Genomic DNA, 23,855 nt, shown 5'->3' with positions numbered 1-23,855 from the left:
GATGTCAAATATAATTGTTCCTTTTCATCTTGAAGATTAAAAAAGAAACCTCCATGATAGGTGAATCAAAAGTAGCATGAGGATTATAGGTAGACTTGTACAAATTCAATTTTAATATAGAAATATTAATTTAAACATACATTTGGTTTTTGGTTACTACCTCTTCCTAGCTTCCTAGCATCTTCTTTCTCAGTAATTTTATGTAGACACTTTTCATTTATTTGCTTTGTTGCAATTATCAGCATATCCATAATTAGAGGCATTTTCCATATCTGGACGTCCATTTAAATTCTTCGGTGACTTTCTGGTTTTATTTTTAATGTTGTTCATGCATTCCTCTGAGGTTCCACTGAGGTCTCAGAAACATCAGTGACTTGGATGCCCGAGATGGAGAACACTTCGGAAAACTTTATTTAGCCTGATTGAGTAGGTAGTTTTCAAACCTCACCGCCAGAGCACAACTTTCTATAGAGGGCCTTTGGTTGGTAACTTCCTTCTTTATCACCCTCAGTCAGCCCTCTTGCTCGCCCCTTCCCTCACCCTATTCAGTGCTGGCCTCCAGTGTCTGTCCTCGGTCAGAGGCTTTCCTTCATATTTCATCTTTTTCAAGTTTTTATTGCAAAAGGCTCTTTCTTGTTCTGCCATCTACTTTATCTTCCTTTTTCTGTTTCCTGTTTACCAATTTCTTTTTTTTTACCAATTTCTTTTTTAAAAAGATTATTCTTTTTTTTTTTAAGATTTTACTTATTTATTTGAGAGAGAAAGAGTGTGAGAGAGAGCACGAGAGGGGGGAGGGTCGGAGGGAGAAGCAGACTCCCCATTGAGCAGGGAGCCCGATGCGGGACTCGATCCCGGGACTCCAGGATCATGACCTGAGCTGAAGGCAGTCGCTTAACCCACTGAGCCACCCAGGCACCCTTAAAAAGATTATTCTTAGTAAGAATTATCTCCGTATATACAATGGAATCAAGATTCTCTTAGTTGCCAAAAAGATACACAAAAGTGAGTCTGTAGTCTCCTGTTTCTATGATGGTAACCATCATTGGAAAAGTGTCATGATGGACACTTAAATGCTGGAGGCCGCCATCCTCCTGACTTATCACCACAGTGCCTTCACTCCTTGCTTCCAGTTTATGGTGAATAGATTAGTGGTAAAAATCACTTATTTTGTAATACACTGGCAAAATCTTTGGGTCAGCTCTAACCAATTTTATTATTTCTCCCCCCACCAAAATATTTGAAAGTTTTATGGGGAAACATCCCATTTTGTAGATCCTGTTGCCACTTCAGGGACTGAGAACACAGTTCTTGGGAGAGACTGAGACGAAATTCTGGGTGCCTTTTGGTGTCTGCTTGCCCCTAGTCCTCAGTCCCTCCCCGTGCCTTGGAATGGTGGGACCAGGACTTGGAAAAGTCCTACTTACTACTGGTCCTGCATCTCCTACCCTCCTGTGTCTGCCCTTTTGTTTCTACCCTTGTTTTGGAATCAGGTCTGAAGTGGGGGCCGAGGTGTCCAAGTTGCAATTACAGAACTCTCACATCTAGTTGTAAGGCACTCCCTTTTCCTCCGTTTTCCTTTCCTTTTGGAGCTGCAAAGGTGTTTTGTGGGTTAGAGGAAATAAAAAGACAATTCATTAATTTGAAAATTTCTGATTTTCTATGTCCAGTGGGATGTACTTATGCCAGTGTTCCACATGCAGTGGAAGCTTCATATGTATTTGTTTAAAAGAGAGAAATAAAGACAGAACACAAAAATGCAGTCTAGCTGGGGAGATGGTGTAATGGGGGAGTGATGGACATTGGATGTTCAGGCTCTATTTTGATCCCTATCGTAACTGTCTTTGTGATAGGGTCAAATTACTTCACTACTCTGTGCTTTAGTTTTCTTTCTGTAAATGAGAAAGTTGTTAAGTGATGTTTAACAATGTTTGCTCCTCACTTTAGTATTTATTCAATGATTACTTCTCAAGTGCCTGTTGTGTGCGTGGCACTGTTATGAAATGCTGGAAATACAGTAAACAACAAATGGAGTAGTTCCTGCTCTCGCTGATGTTCTGTAATAAGGTGTGGGATGTCTCTCTTCCCTGTGGGTAATAGAAATAGTAATTTGCAGGGCAGCTGAGTTCCAGTCCTCGCTCTGTGTCTCATTTGGGTCGGGTCTTTACACGTTCTTTATTTAGTTATTTCCCCCCCTAAAGATTTATTTATTTATTTGAGAGAGAAAGAAAGAGAGAGAACAAGTGAGAGAGGGACAGAAGCAGAGGGTGAGGGGTAGAGAGAATCCCAAGCAGACTCCCTGCTGAGTGTGGAGCCCGATGCGGGGCTGGATCCCAAAACCGGGAGATCATGATCTGAGCTGAAATGAAGAGTCAGACGCTCAACCAACTGAGCCACCCAGGTGCCCCAGGACCTTTATAAGTCATTTAAATGCTTTGTTCCTTTATTTCTCATCTGTAAGATGAAGATAGCGATACCTCAACTATTTACCTTACACAATTGTATTTTTTTAAGATTTATTTATTTATTTATTTGAGAGAGAGAATGAGATAGAGAGAGCATGAGAGGGGGGAGGGTCTGAGGGAGAAGCAGACTCCCTGCTGAGCAGGGAGCCCGATGCGGGACTCGATCCCGGGACTCCAGGATCATGACCTGAGCTGAAGGCAGTCACTTAACCGACTAAGCCAGCCAGGCGCCCCCACAATTGTTTTAAGACTCAAAATGATGTATGCAGAAATGCGTTTGAATATAGCAGTAACGTATAGTGTGTTTTGGTGTCTTTAGTAATGTAAAATATTACTGTATTTTGCTATAGAATGTCACATGGAACTCATTACAACTTGGTTGAGAGAATTCTAGATTAACTTAAATTTGGAATTCAGAGATACTTGAATAATATAAAGTATGTTTGTTTTTCTTCTCTTCACAGAAAAAGATAATGCTAAATATGTTTTTAGACACAGTGATGGCCGATCCCCCTCCCCAGTGCCTTGTCTGGCTACCTCTCATGCATAGGCTCGCCCATGTTGAGAACGGTAAGCAGAACTTTCATCATTCAGTCCCTTGTGCTACAGGAAATACACGAACTGACGGTATTTGTAATGTCCCTAGCTATTATCATTGAAAATTATAATTGACATTTGTTGTCACTGTGTCATTTGAATTTGTGATTTTTAGCTTTCGGAAGAGGGATATTTATTTCTCAAAGAAAAGTAGGGGAAGGGGGCTTATTACTTAGGGTACCAAGAAAGAGTAATATCAGGTCATAAAACTTTGTGGTTCAAACTTCAGGCTTTCCCCCACTGAGAATCACTTGAACCCACCTGATTTAGCCATGACTTCCTTCCCCCCCCCGCTTTAATTTATAAAAGTCACAGTTCTAAAAAATTGGATATATGCACTATCAAGCACTAAAACTGTAATGATTTTGGAACAGTTTAAAGGAAAATAGCTACGTTAGAATTTGGTACTTCACACATCTTCTCTTTCTGCCTTTACTATTTTATCTTGACTTACTCTTGGTATCCTTTCCAGGAATCTGACTTAAATCTTTGTCTTGCTTGGAATTGAAATGGTGGTTATCTCCTGTTAGTTCTTAATTCTTTCTTCTATCGTTATCGGTTTATCTCCTCGTTTAGGTTGTGAGTTTGTTAAAGGAAAGGCTATAGTTTCTTATGTAACCTCCTCTCAAGGCTCCTGCCTGTTTCTTATTGTGCCAAAGAGAACCAGTAACAGCTGAGAGGCCCGAAAAAGTAGAGCTCTTTTTTTCCCCTTTGTGAGAATGAAATGCACATCCATACTCTGTCTTTTTCCCTCTCATCCGTGTGTTTAAACCTCTCAGCTTTTTGCCCCACTGTGGCTTTAGTTCACAGGTACCTTAGATTCAGGATTATTTTCTTCAAGGTGTAGAATCTCTTGACTAAAACAGCTAAATTTTTTTTAACAGGATTTTTGGATAGAGATTTATACTGTTAAATTATTATATTATTATTGAAGTATTATTGGCTCTTTTGGAGGCAATACTTTTAAAGCCTGAAGTGTTTTAGGACTTTCATATTCAGTTTGTTTTCATAAAGTCATTTCGTATCTGCCATACCATATAGAAAATCTCATTTGTCCTGATTTTTGTTATCTATATGAACATTTTACTGTGACTTTGTATATAGTGTATTATTTGTTGATTACATTCTTATGAGGTTAGTGATATTTTTCTTAGGGACAGAGAAATAGTATGAACTCATTGACATGTCTCGAAAGTAAAACGTTATCTATCACAATAACATTTATCTACATATCTTAATTTTTATGGAGGGGAAATAAATTCTAAAATTATGGTATTTCTGTATTTTTATATGGTATTTTTGTTGTTGTTTGGGCCCTTCTATGAAATTTATCACTTGAATTATATTGAAGTTCCTAGTTATAAAGACAGATATCTATTTACTTACACAAAAGTTGTACTTTTTATATTGTTTTACTAATCCAAGTGTATTGTGTATAAGATTACTAACATGCGTTCTTCCAAAAAGAATGCTTTTACCAAAACTTGATCTTATTTATAATTGACTCAGTACACTTGATGATCCTCTGCACATTCTGGTTCTTTCCATTTCCACCTGGTCAACCCATGATACTGTCTAATGTGTGGCTCTTGACTGGTGTAGAAGAGGAGAGAAATCACACAGATATACATGTTCAACCAAGATAATCAATATACTTGATAATTTAATATTAATGTACATGTATTATTTAATATTAACCAAAAATAATTGAATTATAAATGCTGGTGTGCTGATGTTGCCTATGTTGCTGTGAGCTCCAGATTGATTTGGGAGTAGTGTTCTTTGGCGGAACTTTACTAGGTTGTAGTTTTATTGTTTTTAATTAAAAAAATTTTTTTAAAGATTTTATTTATTAGAGAGAGAGAATGAGTGAGCACGAAGCAGGGAGGGTCAGAGAGAGAAGCAGACTCTCCAGTGAACAGGGAGCCTGATGTGGGGCTTGATCCCAGGACTCCCGGATCATGACCTGAGCCGAAGACAAACGCTTAACCAACTGAGCCACTCAGGCGCCCCTAGATTGTATAGTTTTAATTTGGAGCACAGATTTTTATTAGCACTTTCATTATTCCTTAGAAATATCTTGATGACAAAAAGCTTGAATTTTTTAGAGGAAGTATGTCCTTTGGAATTCTCATTCCTGATTTTACTTTTCTTACAGTCTTTAATGATTCTGTTACATTGTTTTCCTCACCTAGTGCTCATTTTTGTTTTTTGAGCCTTGATGCCCTAGTTAATGTACATTTTTGGAAACAGGACCAAAAATCCTTATTATTGAGATAAGATTGGATTTGTATACATAGTATTTGAAAGAGTTATTCAGATGAAGATTTGAATACTATATGCCCCTTTCCCATCGACTTCCATTTCTTGTGTTCAGAATTGAATTGCCAGTGGGACCAACCATGCTACCAACTCTGAAAAGTATAAACAACCATCTGTAATATAGAGTAGTGCATTGCCCACTTCCCACTCGGTGAGCTTACGTTCAGGCTGTAAGAGAATCCCAGCAATCTCTCTGAATCCTGACCGCTATCTGGCAGTTTTTCATTAGGTAAGGGGCTGTATGAGTGGAGGAAAGAGGGACAGGTCTCTGAGCTTCCCTTCCTCCCAACCACTGCCCCTTCGTTGGCCTAGAGTATTTTATTTTACTGTTCCGCTACTTAGAACTCTTACCTACAACTAACATGGTAATATGTCTAGCCTTACTTTTTTTTTTAAACCAGTTAACCACTTATGCCCAGGTGTGTGATAGCTTTTAATGCAGCCAACGTTTGAAGGCTTTCAGTTGAAGGTATTGTGTAAAATACCATTTTCAGGTAACAGAGACACAGAGTACATCATCCGAGATCTCACGGATCTCATGTTAGGGAACAAAACAAATGTCTACAACTAACAATGATACATCTCTTTAAAAAGCAACAGGTTTGGGAAATAAATTTTAGACTGAGAAGGCTTCTCTCTCTTCTTTTCTTATATATTTATCTGAATTTTGAGAAACATGACTTTCATTTAAAAAAAAAGAAATTGGTTATTTTCTCAGGTGGATTGGAATATAATGTAATAACTTGAGAAACTGTTCTCATCTTTAGGGTTAGGGTTAGGGTTAGGGTTATTGTCTTTCCTTTTTATTCTAGTAAATGGCAGGTTCCGTTAACTAGGAGACAATTTAGAATTTTCGCTTCTAATTCTGTTTTCACCTTTGCTTGTGTACGTGAGGTTTGGTTTTCCCTGTATTGACTTTATTTCTCCAAATGAAAATGCCTTCTTTCCCTCCCCCGCCCCCGCTGTGTGCTTCCGCAGTCTTCCACCCCGTGGAGTGCTCCTACTGCCGCTGCGAGAGCATGATGGGCTTCCGGTACCGGTGCCAGCAGTGCCACAACTACCAGCTCTGCCAAAACTGCTTTTGGCGCGGCCATGCCAGTGGCCCTCACAGCAACCAGCACCAGATGAAGGAGCACTCGTCCTGGGTAATTGCTTTGTGCCCCAGCCAGGGTCCTCTGCTGTTACTCTGTCTCCGCGGCGCCCCCCGGGCCGGCTTCCGGGTAGATGCCTCGCGAGCGGGGACGCCGGGTAATCCGGTCTTGGCGCTGACGGCCATGACGGCCATGACGGCGGCAAATACTTTGTGCCTCATCACCTGGTTTTCTTTCTTTCTTTCTTTCTTTCTTTCTTTATTTTCATCACTTGATTTTAAAAGGAGAATTTTTAAAGTTGCAGGAGTTGGGGATATTACAGTTGAAGTGAAAAAGTAAGTGAGAAATGTCTTCTTTTAGAATTGTGCGGCGGGGTATCCCCCCAGGCTTGCTCTCTGAGCTTTAAGACTTAAAGTTCTTTTTCTCAAGCATATTTTTTTCATGTCTCTAGGGTTTATATGTTGCACAGAAAGCTGCATGAAATAAAGGAGTTAAATTTTCATCTCTCTGAGGTTGGGGAAATATTGTATCTTACAGTTGCCACATTGATGTCCTTACTTTCAAAAGTAGTCCTTTAAATAACAGTATTTGGGTGCAGGACGTGTTATTTTCCTGCGGTGTTTATAAATCACGTAACAAGCTTAGCATCAATCATTTTTCTTACCTTTTCTCAGTTTATTTTCAGAGTTGTTAAAATGCCATCCTTTTATTTCCCAAAAGTCGTTTTAAAAACTTTTCCCTTTAGTTTTCGTTGGTTGGTCGGTTGGTTTGCTAAAGGGAGAACGATATGTAGGGTCATACATATAATTCAGGATTTAGGTTCTTACCCTTGGTTATCCTACTGGACTTTAAGTATTAGAAAGCTTCAATTACCAGGGGTTTCTTTCTTTCTTTCTTTCTTTTTTTTTTTTTTTCTAGTTAGCCTTCTTAAAACTCAATCAAGAAAAAAGGCAAGTAAGTTCATATCAGGGATTGGTTTAAAAAAAAATAAATTTCAACCCACATGTGCACTTTACTTCCTACATCTCTGACATGTTAGAGATAATTTTTTTTTTAATCAGATAGGTTTTTAGTTACACTTAACCATAAAATTTCGTTAAATGGAACATCCTATCCTAGGTTTTGTTGTGTTGTAAATTCCAGTACTGTTTTGGTTGAGGAGTGATTATTTAAAATTTTTAAACAAGCAATGGAAAAAAAAATACAATGTAGTAGTTTCTTCTCTTTTTCATTGAGTAGAGATAATCTGTAGATTTCCAAGTTGTTACTTTTCCCTTTCTTAAAGTGCAAGTGTTCCACTTAATTGATTTGTTAATGTTTTTCCGATTGTTTTTTAGAGTCTAACTCTCAACACTGAGATAACTCTGCTCTGTTACCCCTTAAAAGGATTGGATTCGTTGGGATGTTTCTTCTGATGATTCTCATTCTAAATGTTGAGGGGAAGAGTGAGGAACTTGTTCTTCATAGTTTGAACTTGCTCATTTAGCTAATTTGTAGCCCTTTTAAGAAATGGGACGTTTACATTTTTTTTAAAAAAGATAAGTGGCTAAATATTGCTTTATGATTTACAAAGCAGCGTTTCATATACTCTTGAATTTTGGCATTGAGTTAAAACACATAAATGAAGGTACAGAAATCACGAATGAATTCTTGTGTTTTTGCTTGATCCTCACAACATTCTTGTGAAGTAAGCCATATCCCCATTTGTTATTTTTATTTTAGCTTTGTTGTTTTTTTTTAATTACATTCATTGTTGTTATAGTGACTGAAGATTTCAAGAAAAAATCAAGTATTATAGGCATGAAGCTGGTATCAGTTCTGAATTTTGATGAGTATATGCATTATGTGTGACTGATGCATACTGATAAGGTTTTTTAGCAGTGTGTGTGTGTATAACTTGTTTTCAAGATTAGAACTGTATGTGCAGTGCCCTTGTTCTTTGAGGAAGATGTGAGTGAATTTTGGGACTGATGTGGGTAAAGAAGTTTCCACTAACAAAAAGATGTGTAAATCACTTTAATAGTAATTTCTTTGAAGATTGCCCACTGTGTTTATACTAGTATTTGAATGAATATTTTTCTGTGTTCACAAGAGACAAATTTAGTGTGCATTTAACAAGTTTGTATATGAATTTGTATTGTAGATTTGATAGGTGTTATATTGGTGCTTGGAAGTTTACTTTGATTTTTCCAAAAGTTTCTGTTTAATGTTTTACCTAAGTAACCAAGCAGTGTAATTCTTTTATTCTTTTAGGCATCAGTCCATTCATTTGACTTTAAAATATTTTAGGGAAAAAATGCCATATGGTATCGTATCTGTGATTCATGCTGTGCATTTATTATTCATTCATATTATTTGAGCTCCTACTGTGTGGTGCCAGGCACGTAGGGTACATCTATGAACAAATCAGATTCCTGCTCTGTGGGGCTTAAATTTTAAGGGGTATGAAAGAGGTCATTAGGGCTCACTGACATCGCTGTTTTCCTATTTTTGCTGGGCATACATCTAGACTACATTTCTCAGCCTTCCCGTATCTAAGAAGGGCCATGTAAATAGCACTTATCAGTGAAATGTGATTGGAGTGGTATGTGTCTTCCTAGAATAAGACCACTAATAGCTGAGTGCCTCTTCTGTTCTCTCTTCCAGCTTATTGGGGAGAATTTCATTAGGACCCATAGGAGGATAAAACCACAAATGAAAGGAAACTAGGTCCTTGACTGATGGGTGGAGAAGAGTGTTCTGCCAACCTACTTGACTTTGATGGGAGCAAGAGAGAAACTTTGTGTTAAGCTACTGAGGTTTTAGTTTTTGCTATAGTAGTTGGTACTGTAAGTAGAGTCCTGTTAAAAAAAAAACCTTAAAATCTATGTCATTGACTTAGCAGTCAAATAGCCCTGATGAGGCACTCATATTGGAGTTGGGAAGGACAGAAACTCGTGTTATGCAGTGGTGACCAGTTGGGTTAATTTGTCATCCATGATAGCTTAGAAGGCACACTTCGTGCCACCTGAGCTCCAGGTCAAAAGTTGGAAAGGGTTGGAGTGTGAGTGTGTGTTGGCTGTTTTTTTAGGTATGATGAGAAAGAGATGAGCTTAAGAAAGAAATAGCAAGTTTTCAAGCAAAAAATGAAAGGGACTAGAGAAAGTTCTGACAGTTGGAGCAGTGACAGGAAAAACAGATTGCTTATAGACCCTGGAGCGCAATAGGTAAGAGTTGAGAAAGGCTTTGAGCAATAAAGGCCTAGGGAACTTTCTCAATCAAAGGAAGGTAGCTTAGTCCTATGGCAAAGATCAGATAAGGGCATGAATTCTTGTTCTTGGCTGTTCCTCAGAATCACCTTGTTCTCACCTATGTAGCTTCTGATTTAATGGGTCAAAGGTATATGCAACCTAGATAAGGCAGTTTTTAAAAGTTCCCCCAAGTGATTCTCTCATGCAGCCAAAGTTGGAAACTGCTGACCTGTTGTTTCATATGGCCTCCAGGTGGCCTCTGTTAGTTCAAAGCAAGAGGAATGGAGGCAAAGACATAAATCAGGCTTGAGAATTATGTCTAGGAAAGGACTTTGTGTGTGGTTACTGGCACATGGAACTGACTGGAAACAAATAGATCAAAGGCCTACTAAGTTTTTGAGGGAATTGTATATTGGCAAAGGAACCATGAGCCTGCATGTAACAAGCCCTTGACTATTTGAGCTATAAACCTACTTTTTAAGGACCCAGACCTTGCTCCGGGAAGAGATGGGTTGTGAAGGTTATACAGCCCCTAGGGAGGGCATGCCAGAGCCCACTGTGCCAAGGAGGATATTGGATAAGGAAGAACGTCCTGCTCGTGTTCCTTCATTGTGTAGTGGAACTGGGGAGGGTGGGTGCAGATAATTTGCCCTGTTTCTTCCTAGTTTGCATCATAAAGAGCTACACATCATCTTGTTAAAGAAGGCTTCGATGTACCCAGAGGCCCTGGACTTGTCTTTAGATGCACTGACTAAATGGAACCTCAGGTTTTCTCTTGGGAGAGGTTTGAGTGTGTTTTTTATGTGTAGAAAGAGGAGGAAAAAGGTATTTCATGATTAGAATTACTTACCAATATCCATGTTTTCCTTCTCTTCCTGGACCTATACCTAGATGATACAGCCCATCCTCCTTGCAGCCCGATGGGGCCATATGACTAGTTCTCACCAGCAGAATTTATTTGCAAGTGATCCGTGTTACTTCTGGGTCAAGGCTGTTTTAAGCAGATGTGTCCCTCTCATCTTCTCTTTACCCTTCTCACTCCCGGTAGGCACTGGCCACATGGAAGGATCTCCAAAGAAACAAGTAGAGGCAGATGTCCTTAGATGGGTATCTGGTAGATGGATCAGAGCCCCTCATCCGATTTACACTGGACTCGCACATGAGCAGGAAATCAGAAAGCAGAATCCAGAGTATCGGGTCATAGAGGCTGTGTTGAGGAAGTGAGATTTGAGCAGTGTCTTCGGTGTCTGCTAGCAGACATCTGGGGAGGAGGAGGCGTTTTCAGCGTGGAGCCCGAGAGCAGGAGTGTGCTTCTGAGTTCAGGGAACAGCAGAGAAGCCTGTGCGCCCAGAGTGGAGTCAGTAGGAGGAGCAGGACTACAGGAGAGGAGGTCCGATCGCTCACAAGAGCTGCGCTGGCCATTGTAAGGATGTTGGCCTTTGCTCTAGGGAAATGAGGAGTCTTTAGAGGGTTTTGAGTAGAAGAATGGTATGGCTCGATTTATCTTTCAAAATGATCAGGCTGGATAACGTGTAAAGGGTAAAGTGGGAGGAAAAGATAGAAGCAGAGAGACCATTTCGGGAGAAATGATTGCAGTCATCAAAACCAGATGCGGTAGGATGGTGGCAGTCAGGTGGTGGCGAGGGTGGAACGAGGATGTACTTTAAAAATCGCCTGATGGGTTGGATGTGGCTTGGGAGCGGACAGGAGTGAAGAATTTGTCCTAAACAACTAGAAGGATGGAGTTGTCATCAACTGAGATGGGACAGCTGTGCATAGAGCACACATAGAGGTGAGGATTGAGAGTTCACTGTGGAAATTCAGTTCAGAATTTAAGGGGCTTACTAGATATCCATATGGACTTGTTGAGTACGCCCTGGCACATGAGTCTAGACATCAAGAAGGAAGTCTTTTTTTTTTTTTTTTTAAAGATTTATTTATTTATCTGAGAGAGCGAGAATGAGAGAGAGAGAGAGTACATGAGAGGGGGGAGGGTCAGAGGGAGAAGCAGGCTCCCTGCTGAGCAGGGAGCCCGATGTGGGACTCGATCCCAGGACTCCAGGATCATGACCCGAGCCGAAGGCAGTCGCCCAACCAACTGAGCCACCCAGGCGCCCTCAAGAAGGAAGTCTGAGGGAGAAATCAGCTTGAGGGTCCTTGGCAAGTGGATGACACTGAAAGCCATGAGACTGGATGGTCCCCCCGAGTGAGTGAGTGGAGAGAGAGCAGAGAAGAAAGAAGAGGAATGAGAACTATGTCAGGGGTCATCATTAAGAGACTGGGGAGAAGAACCTGCAAACAGTGACGCAGGGGGAGAAGCTCTCTTGGAAGCGCGTGAAGAGTGTTTGGAGGGGGAGGGAGTGATCAATCTGTGTCCAGGGCTGTGACAGACAGTCCAGTGAGAAGACTGAGAAGTGGCCCCTCATCTAACAATGTGGGGGTCATCTTGCAAGAGCAGTGGGGACAAAACCTGTCCAAAGTGATCTATCTAACACTGTTTTTTGATAGTTGCTCTTAGTGGGATTTTAGGAGACCCGATTAATCCCACTTTGCTTTTCCCACTCACAACTGCAGCCTCCCGGGAGTTAGGCAGATGGCAGTCTGTTCAAGGAGGTGGTTTTACCTGTGAGGAAGTAATGGACTTGCCAGTGGCCCCTGAATTAAATACAGCCCACCCTAGTGCTGGCCCTTCCAGCAGGGAGCAGAGTTGGAAGCCCAAGGCTGAGGGTGCAGAGGAGAATGTGTGCTTTGTGTGGTGCCTGCAGATCCCAGGAAACAAGGGAGGGGAAATGGCTGAGCCGACATGTTCATGCCTTCCCTCGGACCAGCCAGGCTGGTCAGAAGAATGAGGGGCAGAGAGGGACCCGGGGGGGTCCTCCACATGGAAGCAAGGCAGTGGGCCTTGTAATCGCTATTGATTTTTACATTCTAGTTTACAAGGATATATTCAACATCTTCTCTGAGGTTCCCGGGTCGTAGTCCTAGTAACCTTGCCACCAGGAGGCCTGCGGTGTACAGTGTTTCAGTTATTGTTGCTGCAAAATAAGCGTCTCCAAAACTAGGGACTGAAAACAACCATTTTGTTAGGCTCACGGCTTTGGTGTCAGGAGTTTGGACAGGGCAGAGGGGCTGGGTTGTCCCTGCTGCATGACTTCTGGAGCCTCTGCTGGATTTCTGAAATACCAGGCAGGGTGGGTGGCTTGAATGACTGGAGGCTGCTTCATTCGTGTGTCTGCCGTCTGCCTGGGGAGGGCTAGAAGGCTGGGCTCCACCAGGTGGTATGCTGGAGCCACCTGTGTGTGGCCTGTGGCCTGAATGTGGCCTGTGCATTCCACAGCATGGCGGCTGTGTGTTCAGAGACAGCGTCCCTGGAGGAAGCATCTGGAAAGCCAGTGTTCCAGGAGTGTTAGGGGAAAGCTGTAAGGCCTTTCCTGCCTGAGCTGTGGAAGTCATGCAGTCACGTTCTGCCAAATTGTGCTGGTTACAGCATCGAGGCACTAGGGCCAGTCCAGCTGGGGGGAGGGAGAGGATGCTGGGGGGCGGTGGTGGCCGTAAAGGCCCATCTGAAGGCGCACGTGTGGTGTGGTGAGTGGGATGGTGCAGTTATGTTTGGGAATAATTCCTGGCATATAGTTAATCTTCAGTAAGTATTTGTTAAGTAGATGAATGAGAGAACATACGAATGAGTATATCCAGTCATGCATCCAGTCGGCCACACTGAGGAGAAAGCCCTATGATCTGAACAAGGCTTTCTGTTTAAATGGTTAATTCACCCAGAGAAACTATCTATCATGTTTTTCTACTAAGTTACACTTTTTATTTATTTATTTATTTGGGAGAGAGAATGAGAGAGAGAGAGAGAGCACATGAGAGGGGGGAGGGTCAGAGGGAGAAGCAGACTCCCTGCTGAGCAGGGAGCCCGATGCGGGACTCGATCCCGGGACTCCAGGATCATGACCTGAGCCGAAGGCAGTCGCTCAACCGACTGAGCCACCCAGGCGCCCTAAGTTACACTTTTTAAAAGAGCACTTTGTTAAAACAACTATGCATGATATTTACTGGGATTTTTTTCTCATATTCCCATATTCAGATTTGGAGGATGATTCTTTTTAAAGTATTTCAGATATAGTGTTGCTGTTGTTTTTAATCACTGTTAAATGATCTTAACCCTGGCCTTCGTTTTCCTTGGTCGGGGCATACATGCTTTTCTGATTTATTTCACGCATTTTTCCTCCTCCTCCTTCGCCGCCGCCACCCCCGTCTCTCATATCTCTCACCTTCTTTCAATTAGTGTGAAATATATATAACATAAAATTTACATTTTACTTCTTTTTAGGTGTCCAATTCACTGGCGTGAAGCACATTCATATTGTTGTGCAGTCATCACCACCATCCATCTGGAACTTTTTCCATTTCCCCAGACAGAAACTCTTAACACTTTCTGGCTGTGCAAGGCTAGAAAGAAGCCATTTCCTGCCCTCCCCTCTGCCTGACCTTCAGATCTCTGCTTACCCTGGGCTTCACTTTACCAAGAAAAATTTGATCTCCACTTGGCAGGAAGGCTGTGTGTGTGTTTATACAAAATACACTTGTAACACGGCTACTATTTGTTAGTTGAGGGGCTTAGTAGAGGCAGTTATGTAATATGGACTATATGGAAATTTCACCTTTCTTCCCAGCAGAGGGCAGGCTCTATCTCTGAACAAAGTTACTTATCTTGTTCTTCAGAATCTATAAATGAGGAAGTATTTGGATTTGTTTAGCAATCTCTGTTAATATTATTGCTTCTTTTTAAAAAATAAATATTAACAGGCAACACACATATGTCTAGCATACTTATTTGGGCATTAGTGATATTAAATAATTTACCTTAAGGGTTCAGAGCAAATTTTGTTGTCATAGACCTGGACCAATTAAGATTTGTTGTTGACCTGTCCTTGTCAGAAGCAGTATTTAATTCTCATGTGACTAGCACACCTCTCCTCACATCTCTAGAATTTTGAGAGAATATGTATTCAGTGAGAAAAAAGTATGCTTCTTGGTCATGCTTCTGCCCCGGTTCAAATAGTCACGTCATAATTTAACTACTTTGTACATACAGTGTAAAACTAGGCAGGAGGATTTAAAAAAATTTTTAATTTTTAAAATTCAAGTATAATTAATGTACAGTGTTATATTAGTTTCAGGTGTACAATATAGTGATTCAACAACTTTATACCTTACTCAGTGTTCTTCATTAAGTGTGCTCTTAATCCCCGTCACCTGTTTCACCCCTCCCCCACCCACCTCCCCTCTGGTAACCATCAGTTTGTTCTCTAGAGTTAAGAGTCTGTATTTGGTTTGTCTCTTTTTTTCCCATTTGTTCATTTGTTCTGTTTCTTAAATTCCAAATATGAATGAAATCATACAGTATTTGTCTTTCGCTGATTCACACATTTTACTTGGCATAATACTCCCTAGGTCCATCCACATTGTTGCAAATGGCAAGATTTCATTCTTTTTTTATGGTTGAGTAACATTCTATCGTATGTATACCACACACTCTTTATCCATTCATCTATTGATGGACACGTGGGTTGCTTCCAAAATTGGACTATTGCAAATAATGTTACAGTAAACATAGGGGTGCATATATCTTTTTGAATTAGTGTTTTTGTTTTCTGTGGGTAAATACCTGGTAGTGGAATTATTGGATCATGTAGGAATTTTATTTTTAATTTGTTGTGGAACCTCCGTACCATTTTCCACAATGGCTACACCAGCTCATCTCTCACCAACAGTGCGTGAGGGTTCCTTTTTAGGAGGACGTTTTTTAAAGGCATAAGGCAGTATCCCCACTTGTGGCAAGTTATAGCACAAGGCAAGACAAATACATGAAGACGTTCCACAGAGAATCTACAAACTGGATATGTAGCCCAATGCGCCACACTCAGAGAAGCTGCTGAGACTGTGTCCACTATGGGTCCCACCTCTGTTTTCATTAATCACCATCCGCCCTCACGGTCTTGCTGACACCCCCATTCCCATCTCCATCTGTTGGTGACTCATTGCTCCCCTCCACCCCCCCATCCTTCCTGCAGTCTTCAGTCCTCCACATCTCAAGTGCTTTTACAACTCCTGCTCCTTAGGCAGCAGGCTACCCTCACTTGTACTGCTTCTTAAGCATTTCTTTTACCCCCGTCTTACTTGAAGTTTGGCTGTCTGTTAGGAGCGCCCCTTCTCCTGCACCCTTTCAGTTGGTAGCTATTTATTCTCCCACATATATGTGTTTTTGGGGATTGGGAGGTGAAATTATTGTGAGGGTGGCTATATAATTTATCATATACGACAGACTTACTTGAGAGTAAAAGAGGCCCTATTCTTTATGCAGGGAGGGACAGCATGCATAAACTGGGATTTCCTGGGTAAACTGTTTATGGACACTGTTTTAGTGTTCTATTACTGAGTAATAAATTATCACAGCGTTAGCAGCTTAAAACAACAGAGATTTGTTATTTCCGTTTCTGTGTGTCAGAGGCCCAGGCAATGGCATGACTGGATTCTGTGTTCTGGGTCTTACTGGGCTGACTTCAGGGTGTCATTCGAGATTGTAGTTATCATCTGGGTTGGGGGGGGTCCTCTTGCCAGCTCACTGGTTGGCTGAATTCATTTTATTGCAGGTGTGGTATCGAGGTCCCCATTTTCCTGCTAGCTTCCAGCCAGGGAGGACTCTGTTTCCAGAGGTCACCTGCAGTTCCCTGCCATGTGGCCCCCAGAGGCAGTTTACAAAATGGACATTTGCTTTCTTCCAGGCCAGTTGGAGCACATCTCTCTGACTTCCTCTTCTGCAACTCCCCAGAAAAAATGCTGCTTTTAAAGGGCTCACCTCATGAGACCAAGCCCATCAGGGTAGTCTCCCTTTTGCCATATAACATAATCAGAGGGGTGATAGAGTTAATCGTCTTCACAGATTCCAACTACATTCAAAGGGGAAAGGATTCTCTGAGGACAAGTGTTACTGAGAGTCAACTTAGAATTCTGCACGTACTACTCATCCTGGGCATTGTCTTCCTCGTTTTCTACCTTGCCGCTTCTAGACCATTACAGCCCGAATCTCCAGGATTCAACAACAACAACAATAAGCAAGACATTCTCTTGAGGCTCGTGCCATTTTAGCTCTACCCTCCTTCTTCTTTGCTGATTGCAGTTCTCTTGTCATTTCCCTTCACTCCAGGATGGGTTGGTACCAGAATTGTGGTCACTTCTTGGGTGATTTCAGTATCTAGAGAGTTAATCCTTTCAAGACGCTGGCCACACAGTTTCTTGACTTCCTGGACTCTGACAGTCTTCTCTTCCGAGCCTCAGACATCCACTTCTCCACGTACACCCTGGACCCTCTCATCACCTCTAACTGCTCTACCTCAGAACCACTGATTTAGACGCCCCATTCTGTGTTGTCATTCCAGCTGACTTGTTAACTACTCTCTCACTAAGACCATCCCTTACTTTCCTCCAGTCTCTCCTGCATTGACTTGTCTGCTTTCTCAGTCCTCTCTTTGTCTTTCTTTTCTCCTTATCGTTTTAGATTCTTTCCTGTACCATAAACTCCATTGTCCTGTGACTTTTTTTTTTTAGTCCATCTCTCTGTCAACTAAATTCATGGATGAATTAATCTGTCTGCTTTCTCTTAAGTATTTCTGGAGAAAGCCATACAAAAGGGCAGACTAGTATTACTATAAACTCATGATCACCAACTTCATAGTGACTCTCAGCACTGCAATCCTGTTCTCTGATCACCTTGCTTTTCCAGTTTTTACAATGGTCAATTAAAGTTGTATAGAATAAAATTTCCATTTAAAAATAACCATCTACCCCCCACTCTTCCCTCTCTTTCAAAGGCTGATCTCCTTTCTTAGTACACAGAGAAAACAAAAGCCGTTAGAAGGGAACTCCCTTAACTTTCTGCTGCTGAGTTCACTTACTCATTTATATTTATTCAACAGATTCTTATTAGGTACCTGCTACATAGCAGGTGTACAGTGAAAACTATAAAACATCATTGAAAGTAATTAAAGAAAACCTAAGTAAATAGAAAAATCTACACATTAATAGATTGAAAGACTTAATATTGTTAAGATGACAGTACTCCCTAAATTTATCTACAGATTCAATGCAATTTCCATGAGAATCTCAGCTGCTTTTTTTCATAATCCCATAAGCTGATACTAAAACTCATATGGATATGCAAGGGACTCAGAATAGCTAAAACAATCTTGAAAAAGAAGAACACAGTTGGATAATTCATACTTCCTGACTTTTAAGGTTATCTCAGTAATAAAACAGTAATCAAGACAGTGTAGTACTTGCATGAGGTTAAATGTATAGATAGATTAATGGAACAGAATTGAGAGTCCAAAAATAAGCCCTTACATTTGTTGTCGACAGATTTTCAACAAGGGTGACAGGACTATTCAGGAGGGGAAGAATAATCTTTTCAAAATATGGTGCTGGGACAACTGGATATTTACATGCAAAAGAATAAAACTGGACTCTTACCTTATACAGTATAAAAAATTAACTCAAAGTGGGTTATAGACCTAAATATAAGAGCTAAAACTAAGAAACTCTTAGAACAAAACATAGGCATAGATTTTTGTGACCTTGGGGTATGCTGTACCTTCCTAGATGTGATACTAAAAGCACGAGCAACAGACAAATAATAGATAATTGAACTTCATCGAAATTAAAAAGTTGATGCTTCAAAGAACACCATCAAGACGGTAAAAAGGCAATTTACTGAAAAGGAGGAAATACTTGCAAATCATATATCTGATAAGGGACTTGTATCCAGAATTATAAAGAACTCTTACAACTCAACAAAAACCACCAAATAACCCAATTTAAACATGAGCAAAGGGAAAGTAGAGTGGTGGTAACCAGGAGCTGGGGGTGGGGGAAAGAATGAGAGTTGTGTAATCAGTACAGAGTTTCAGATTTGCAAGACGAACAAGTTTGGGAGATCTGTTTCACAACAGTGTGAATATACTTAACACCACTGGAGTAAGTAATGGTTGAGATGGTCAGTTTTCCGTCACGGGGTTTTACAGTGAAAAAAAAGAAAAGTAAGTTGACTTTAGGGGGAAAATGGGTAAAGGATCTGAATAGACATTTGACCAAAGAAGATACATAAATGGCCAGTAAGCACGTTGAAAAGATGCTCAATGCCATTAGTCATTAGGGAAGTGTCTAATCAAAGCCACCATGAGATGCCCCTTCATACCCACTATGATGGTTAAAATAAGAAAAGATTGACAATAACTAGTGGTAACGAGAATGTGAAGAAACAGGAACCCCGGTACACTGCTGGTAGGAATGTAAAAGTTTTCCACTGTGGAAAAACAGTCTAGCAGTTCCTCAGAATGTTAAACAGAGTTACAGTGTGGTCCGGCACTCCCAGGTGAGAATTGAGAATTCTCCTTTGGGAATTGAAAATACATGTGCACACAAAAACTTGTATGTGAGTGTTCATAGCAACATTATTCAAAATAGCTAAACAGTGGAAATAACCCAAGTATTGGTCGACTGACGAATAGATAAGCACAATGTATGTCAATATAGTGGAATATTACTAGACAAGAAGAGGAAATGAAGTACTGCAACATGCTAAAACATGGATGAACCTTGAAACTATGCCAAGTAATGTCACCTATTGTAAGACTCCGTTCATATGAAATGTCCAGAATAGGCAAATGCAAAGAGACAGCAGATTTGTGGGGGCCAAGGGCTGAGGGGATGGGAGGGATGGGGTGTGACTGCCGGTGAGTATCAGGCTGCTTTCCGGGGCGAGAAAAATGTTCTGAAATGAGATAATAGTTATGGTCGTACAACTCTTTCAGTATGCTAAAAACCACTGAATTGTAATGTGAAAAGGGTGAATTTAATGGTAGGTAAATTATATCTCAATAAAGCTGTTGTTTTTTTTTTTTTAACTTGGTCGGGAAAAGCCTTTTTGAAGAAGCGACATTTAAACTGAGATTGGAATGCCTAACTTGAGGTTGGTGGTTATACATTCAAAGTCCGACCAGTCAGCGTAGTCGGGTATTTACTTCCCCAGTGTGTAGAGGGTAGAGGAGCAGAGCAGATAAAGTTGGGATTTCGACAGAGAGTATGACAAAGGAGGAGAGCTGGCGGGGGCTGGGGTTGGAGAATATGCAAAGAAATGAATACAACAGTGGGCCATGGAGTGTAGGTTGATTAAAGGAGAAATGAGGCCTTGAGGGGTACAGGGGACTGGGGGAAGGTGGTAGGCTCAGTGGAGAATCGGACCTGCTGGCATTGAAGTATTGCTGGAGGTAGGTCCTTGAAGGAGTGAGCTAGACGGACAGAAGTTAAGTATGAGAGTGGGGTGCTTGCAATCGAGATTTTCGATGATGTACAGTCACTGGCAGTAAAATGTTCCAGGATATGACTGTGAGGCTGGTGGCTGATATCGAGGAGGGGAAAGGTGGTTGAAGGTGAGTTCAAGGAAGACCAGTGTCTAAGTAAGTTGCCTAGAGCTGCCAGAACAAATTACTACAGACTTGGTGACTTAAAGCAGAAGTTCTGGACACCACAGATTTGAAGTCAAGATGTCAGCAGGACCACACTCCCTGTGGAGACTCTAGGGAAGAATCCGTTTGTATTAGAGGTCTCCAGAGAAACAGAACCTATGTACGTATTACATGTATTGATACATATATATTTATATATAAGGAGATTTATTATAAGAAATTGGTTCACGCAGTAATGGAGGCTGACAAGTCTTGAGGTATGCAGGATGAGTCAGCCAGCTGGAGCTCCAGGAGAGCCGATGGTGTAGTGCCAATTTCGGTCTGACAGCTTGGGAACCTGGAGAACCGAGGGTGTCGTTCTGGTCTGGGCCTCCAGACCCAGGAAGAGCAGATGTTTCCATTCAAGTCGGAAGGCAGGAAAAAGCCAGCATCCTAGTTCACAGGCAGTCAGGCCAGAGGAATTCTTTCTTATCTGCGCGAAGGGTCAGCCTTTGTGTTCTGCTCAGGTCTCCGACTAATTGGATGAAGCCCACTCGCATGAGGGAGGGGAGTGTGCTTTACTTGGTCTGCCAATTTCTATGTTAGTCTCCTCTAACTAAAAACACCCTCACAGGAACCCCCAAAATAATGTCTGACCAAATATCTGGGCATCCAGTAGCCCAGCACGTTGATGTGAAATTAACCGTCACACCGTTCTCTGCCTCCTCTCGCTTCTGGTGGCTGTTGGCATTTCTTGGCTTGTGGCTGCATCCCCACAGGGACTGCCTCCGTGGTCACATCGCCTCTTCCTCTTCTTTCTCTTCTCCTTTGTGTGTCTGTTTTATGAGGAGACAGGTAGTTGCATTTGGGCCCACCCAGATAATTCAGGATAAACTCTTTGTCTCAAGGTCCTTAACTTAATCGTGTTTTGCCATAGAAGGTAATATTCACCCTTTTTGCCATATAGGCAATATTCTCAGGTTCCAGAGATCAGGATGTGGACATATCTTTGGGGTCCACACCATTCAACCCACTATAACTAGTATATGGGAAAGGTCAGCTATGTGGATGTTGGAATCAACAGGAATTATGGCTGGTGTCATGTTGGACTCCACTACAGACAGATATGTAGCGTTTTGGTCTGGTTATGTGAAATTCACAACTGGGGTTTTAAGGAAAAGGGAGAATGATGTGAGAGTGGCAGTGAGATTCTAGGAGAAGATCAGTTTGAGGGTATGAGAGAGAAAGCAGCTGCCTCTTGAATGGCTGCAGGGGCAGCTGAGCCGTCGGAGAAAGCCAGGTTTCCTCTGGGGCAAGAAGGTGAGGTAACACTCAGAGAAGAGGATTTTCTGCCAGAGAAGGGGGATGGGGGTGTGGACTGTGAAGACAAGTAGAATGAGAGTTGAGGATCAGTGAGAGATGGGGCTGTGGGAGGGTATTCAAGGCCTTATGGGAGTGAGCATCCAAGTGGGAGTCTTGGATTTCTGATGAAACAAGCATGGTGTGATAACCTTATGACAGAGGTTGTGCTGGAACGAGTCCCAGTAGTGTCCAGTGCAGACCTTGGTGCTGCCGCCAGCAGCGTGAGTTGGGACAGGTCTTCCCAGGCATGCACAGAGCCCTGTGCCTGTCTTGCCTCCTGCCGCTGTGGTATGAAGGCCTGGGAGGGAAGGGCCCTGAAGTTCTGACTGACAGACTGACTGCTTCACTGGCCAAGGTGCTCCCTCTGAAACTGTGGACTTTGTGGTGCCATCTGAGAGAGAGAAGGAAGAGGCTGGAGATATCCTGATAACAGTTATCAGCATTTTCAGTTGGTTGATCGGGAGTTTTAAATATTGCTTTTTTCAGCATCTGAACATTGCCCCCACTCTACTATGGTATTTGGATGTACTATTTATTCTTAAATCCATTTACAGCTGCAAAAGTGCTGAGTTTGAAAGCAGAACATTTGAAATGGACCCAGCTGTTTAAAAAGATGGATGCTTATCAAAGAAAGTATTGGTGTATAGTTTATGAACAATAAGGCATTTTTTCCATCCAGCTTGATTATTCTTAGAGCGAAGAGATGACAGGGAGGTTTTCCATTGCAGAGAAATATATGACTTAACCCAAACAACGCTTTAGATGAGCAGTTTCCTCCCACAGTCCTGACTCCCCTGCAGCGCTTTCTCCCACTTGAGATCTTTTCTGATTCTTACAGGTGGCCGCCAGAGCTGAGCTGGAGAACACGTACCCTACTTCCATGTGTGGAGAGAGTTATAGGGATCCATATGATCCTGCGATGTGAATTGCTTGTTTCTATATTAACTCACATATATCAGGAATTGCCTGTATAAACTGGTGCTTTCTGAGGTCTAGTGGTGCAGCTTTAGGGTAGAACTGTTTCTCTAAAGAAGTTTAATACATGTGGATTGTATATTCATTACTTTTTCTCTCCATTTAGTGACTACAACACGTGCAGTGATGGAATGTTCATGTGTTAGTGATGAAACCTTTTATTACCTCTGATAAACTGATACTGTGTTCCCTGGCATCTCTCTTGAGCTGTGTTTTCTTCTCTTTTGGTGCCCTCCCACTGAATGTTTTCACACAATTCCAGGTTTCTAAATGATCCCCTGGACATGGATGGATTTTTGCAACTCTTACTTCCAGCCCAGGCTTCTTATCCTGGTTAAGACTCCTCTATTCAGTGGTCTAATGGGCATTTCCATCTGGAAGTCTCACTGGCCTTTCTGTCAATACATAATTCTAATGATTTTTCAGTCAACTTTCTTGGACTTCTAAGTAGATACCTGTATCACCTATAGGAAATAGTAACTTAGTAATTTCCCGATAGTTACAAATTTTTTTTTTTAACCTCTTTGTGTTGGTAGGAACTTCTAGAGTAGCATTTCCTAAATTTGCCTGAAAAGAATCAACTGGGCAGTTTATTACATTTACAAAATACCAAGTCTCTCCCCCTGGGAATTTTATCTTTGTACTAGGTTGAGGCAGAGGAATCTGCTTTGTTTTGTTTTATTTTTAAAACAAATACCCCAGGAATTTTTTTTTTTTTAAATCTTCAGGCAAGTTTGGGAAACTCTGTTTCAGAGCAGTGCTAAGTAATAGTGGTGGTAGTCTTTATTTCCTGACTTTGCTGTGTTTGTATCATGGATGGTGTTCGTTGACTCCTGGCTCTCCTCCTGCCTTGACCTGTGGCCGTATTTGTGACGACCTTTGCAGATATTGGTTACCCAGGTGTAGTCACACAGTTGGTGATCTAAGCCAGTTAAAGAGCTCTCTGCCCTGGTAATTCCCCCAAAACATTTCTAGTACCTGTTCCATTCCAGGCGCCGGAAAGCGGGGCTATGCACAGATGCACACAGCAGGTCTTCTTGGTTTTCCCACCTGCAGCCTCTCTTTCTTGGGACTCCGTCTGTCAGCCTCTGTCTACAGGACTCCTTGCTCTGCTCCTTTCTGTTTTAGCTGACTAGACCCTTTGTTTGCCAAAACCCGAAGTATTGGTCACACCTCCTTGTTCTGTCCTGTCACACAACCTGTCCTTGCTTTTGAGCCGGAGCTCTGCTCAATGTAGACTTGTAAACCGGATGATTTATTACACACTGAAGTTCTCTTTTATCGAGTAAGGTTTTGAAAGCCTTTACA

At 41.6% G+C, this 23,855-nt stretch overlaps 1 protein-coding gene across 18 annotated transcripts in view; it reads left to right on the top strand.

The window, feature by feature from the left end:
• The window catches only part of DTNB (dystrobrevin beta), a 217,428-nt gene that overhangs the window by 62,908 nt on the left and 130,665 nt on the right, over positions 1-23,855 (top strand). For all 18 annotated transcript variants that reach the window (XM_073897095.1, XM_073897094.1, XM_073897104.1 and 15 more), the window contains 2 exons: positions 2,927-3,032; positions 6,360-6,526. In XM_073897095.1, the coding sequence (XP_073753196.1) occupies positions 2,927-3,032; positions 6,360-6,526 (273 nt within the window). The remainder of the gene's footprint in view (positions 1-2,926; positions 3,033-6,359; positions 6,527-23,855) is intronic.

Source organism: Callorhinus ursinus, unplaced genomic scaffold (genome assembly GCF_003265705.2).
Source record: "Callorhinus ursinus isolate GAN/ISIS: 27379988/994484 unplaced genomic scaffold, GSC_fseal_2.0 scaffold10, whole genome shotgun sequence".
Taxonomy (NCBI): Eukaryota; Metazoa; Chordata; class Mammalia; order Carnivora; family Otariidae; genus Callorhinus; species Callorhinus ursinus.
The sequence above is the reverse complement of the archived record's forward strand: the minus strand, read 5'-3'. Positions and strand labels throughout refer to the sequence as shown.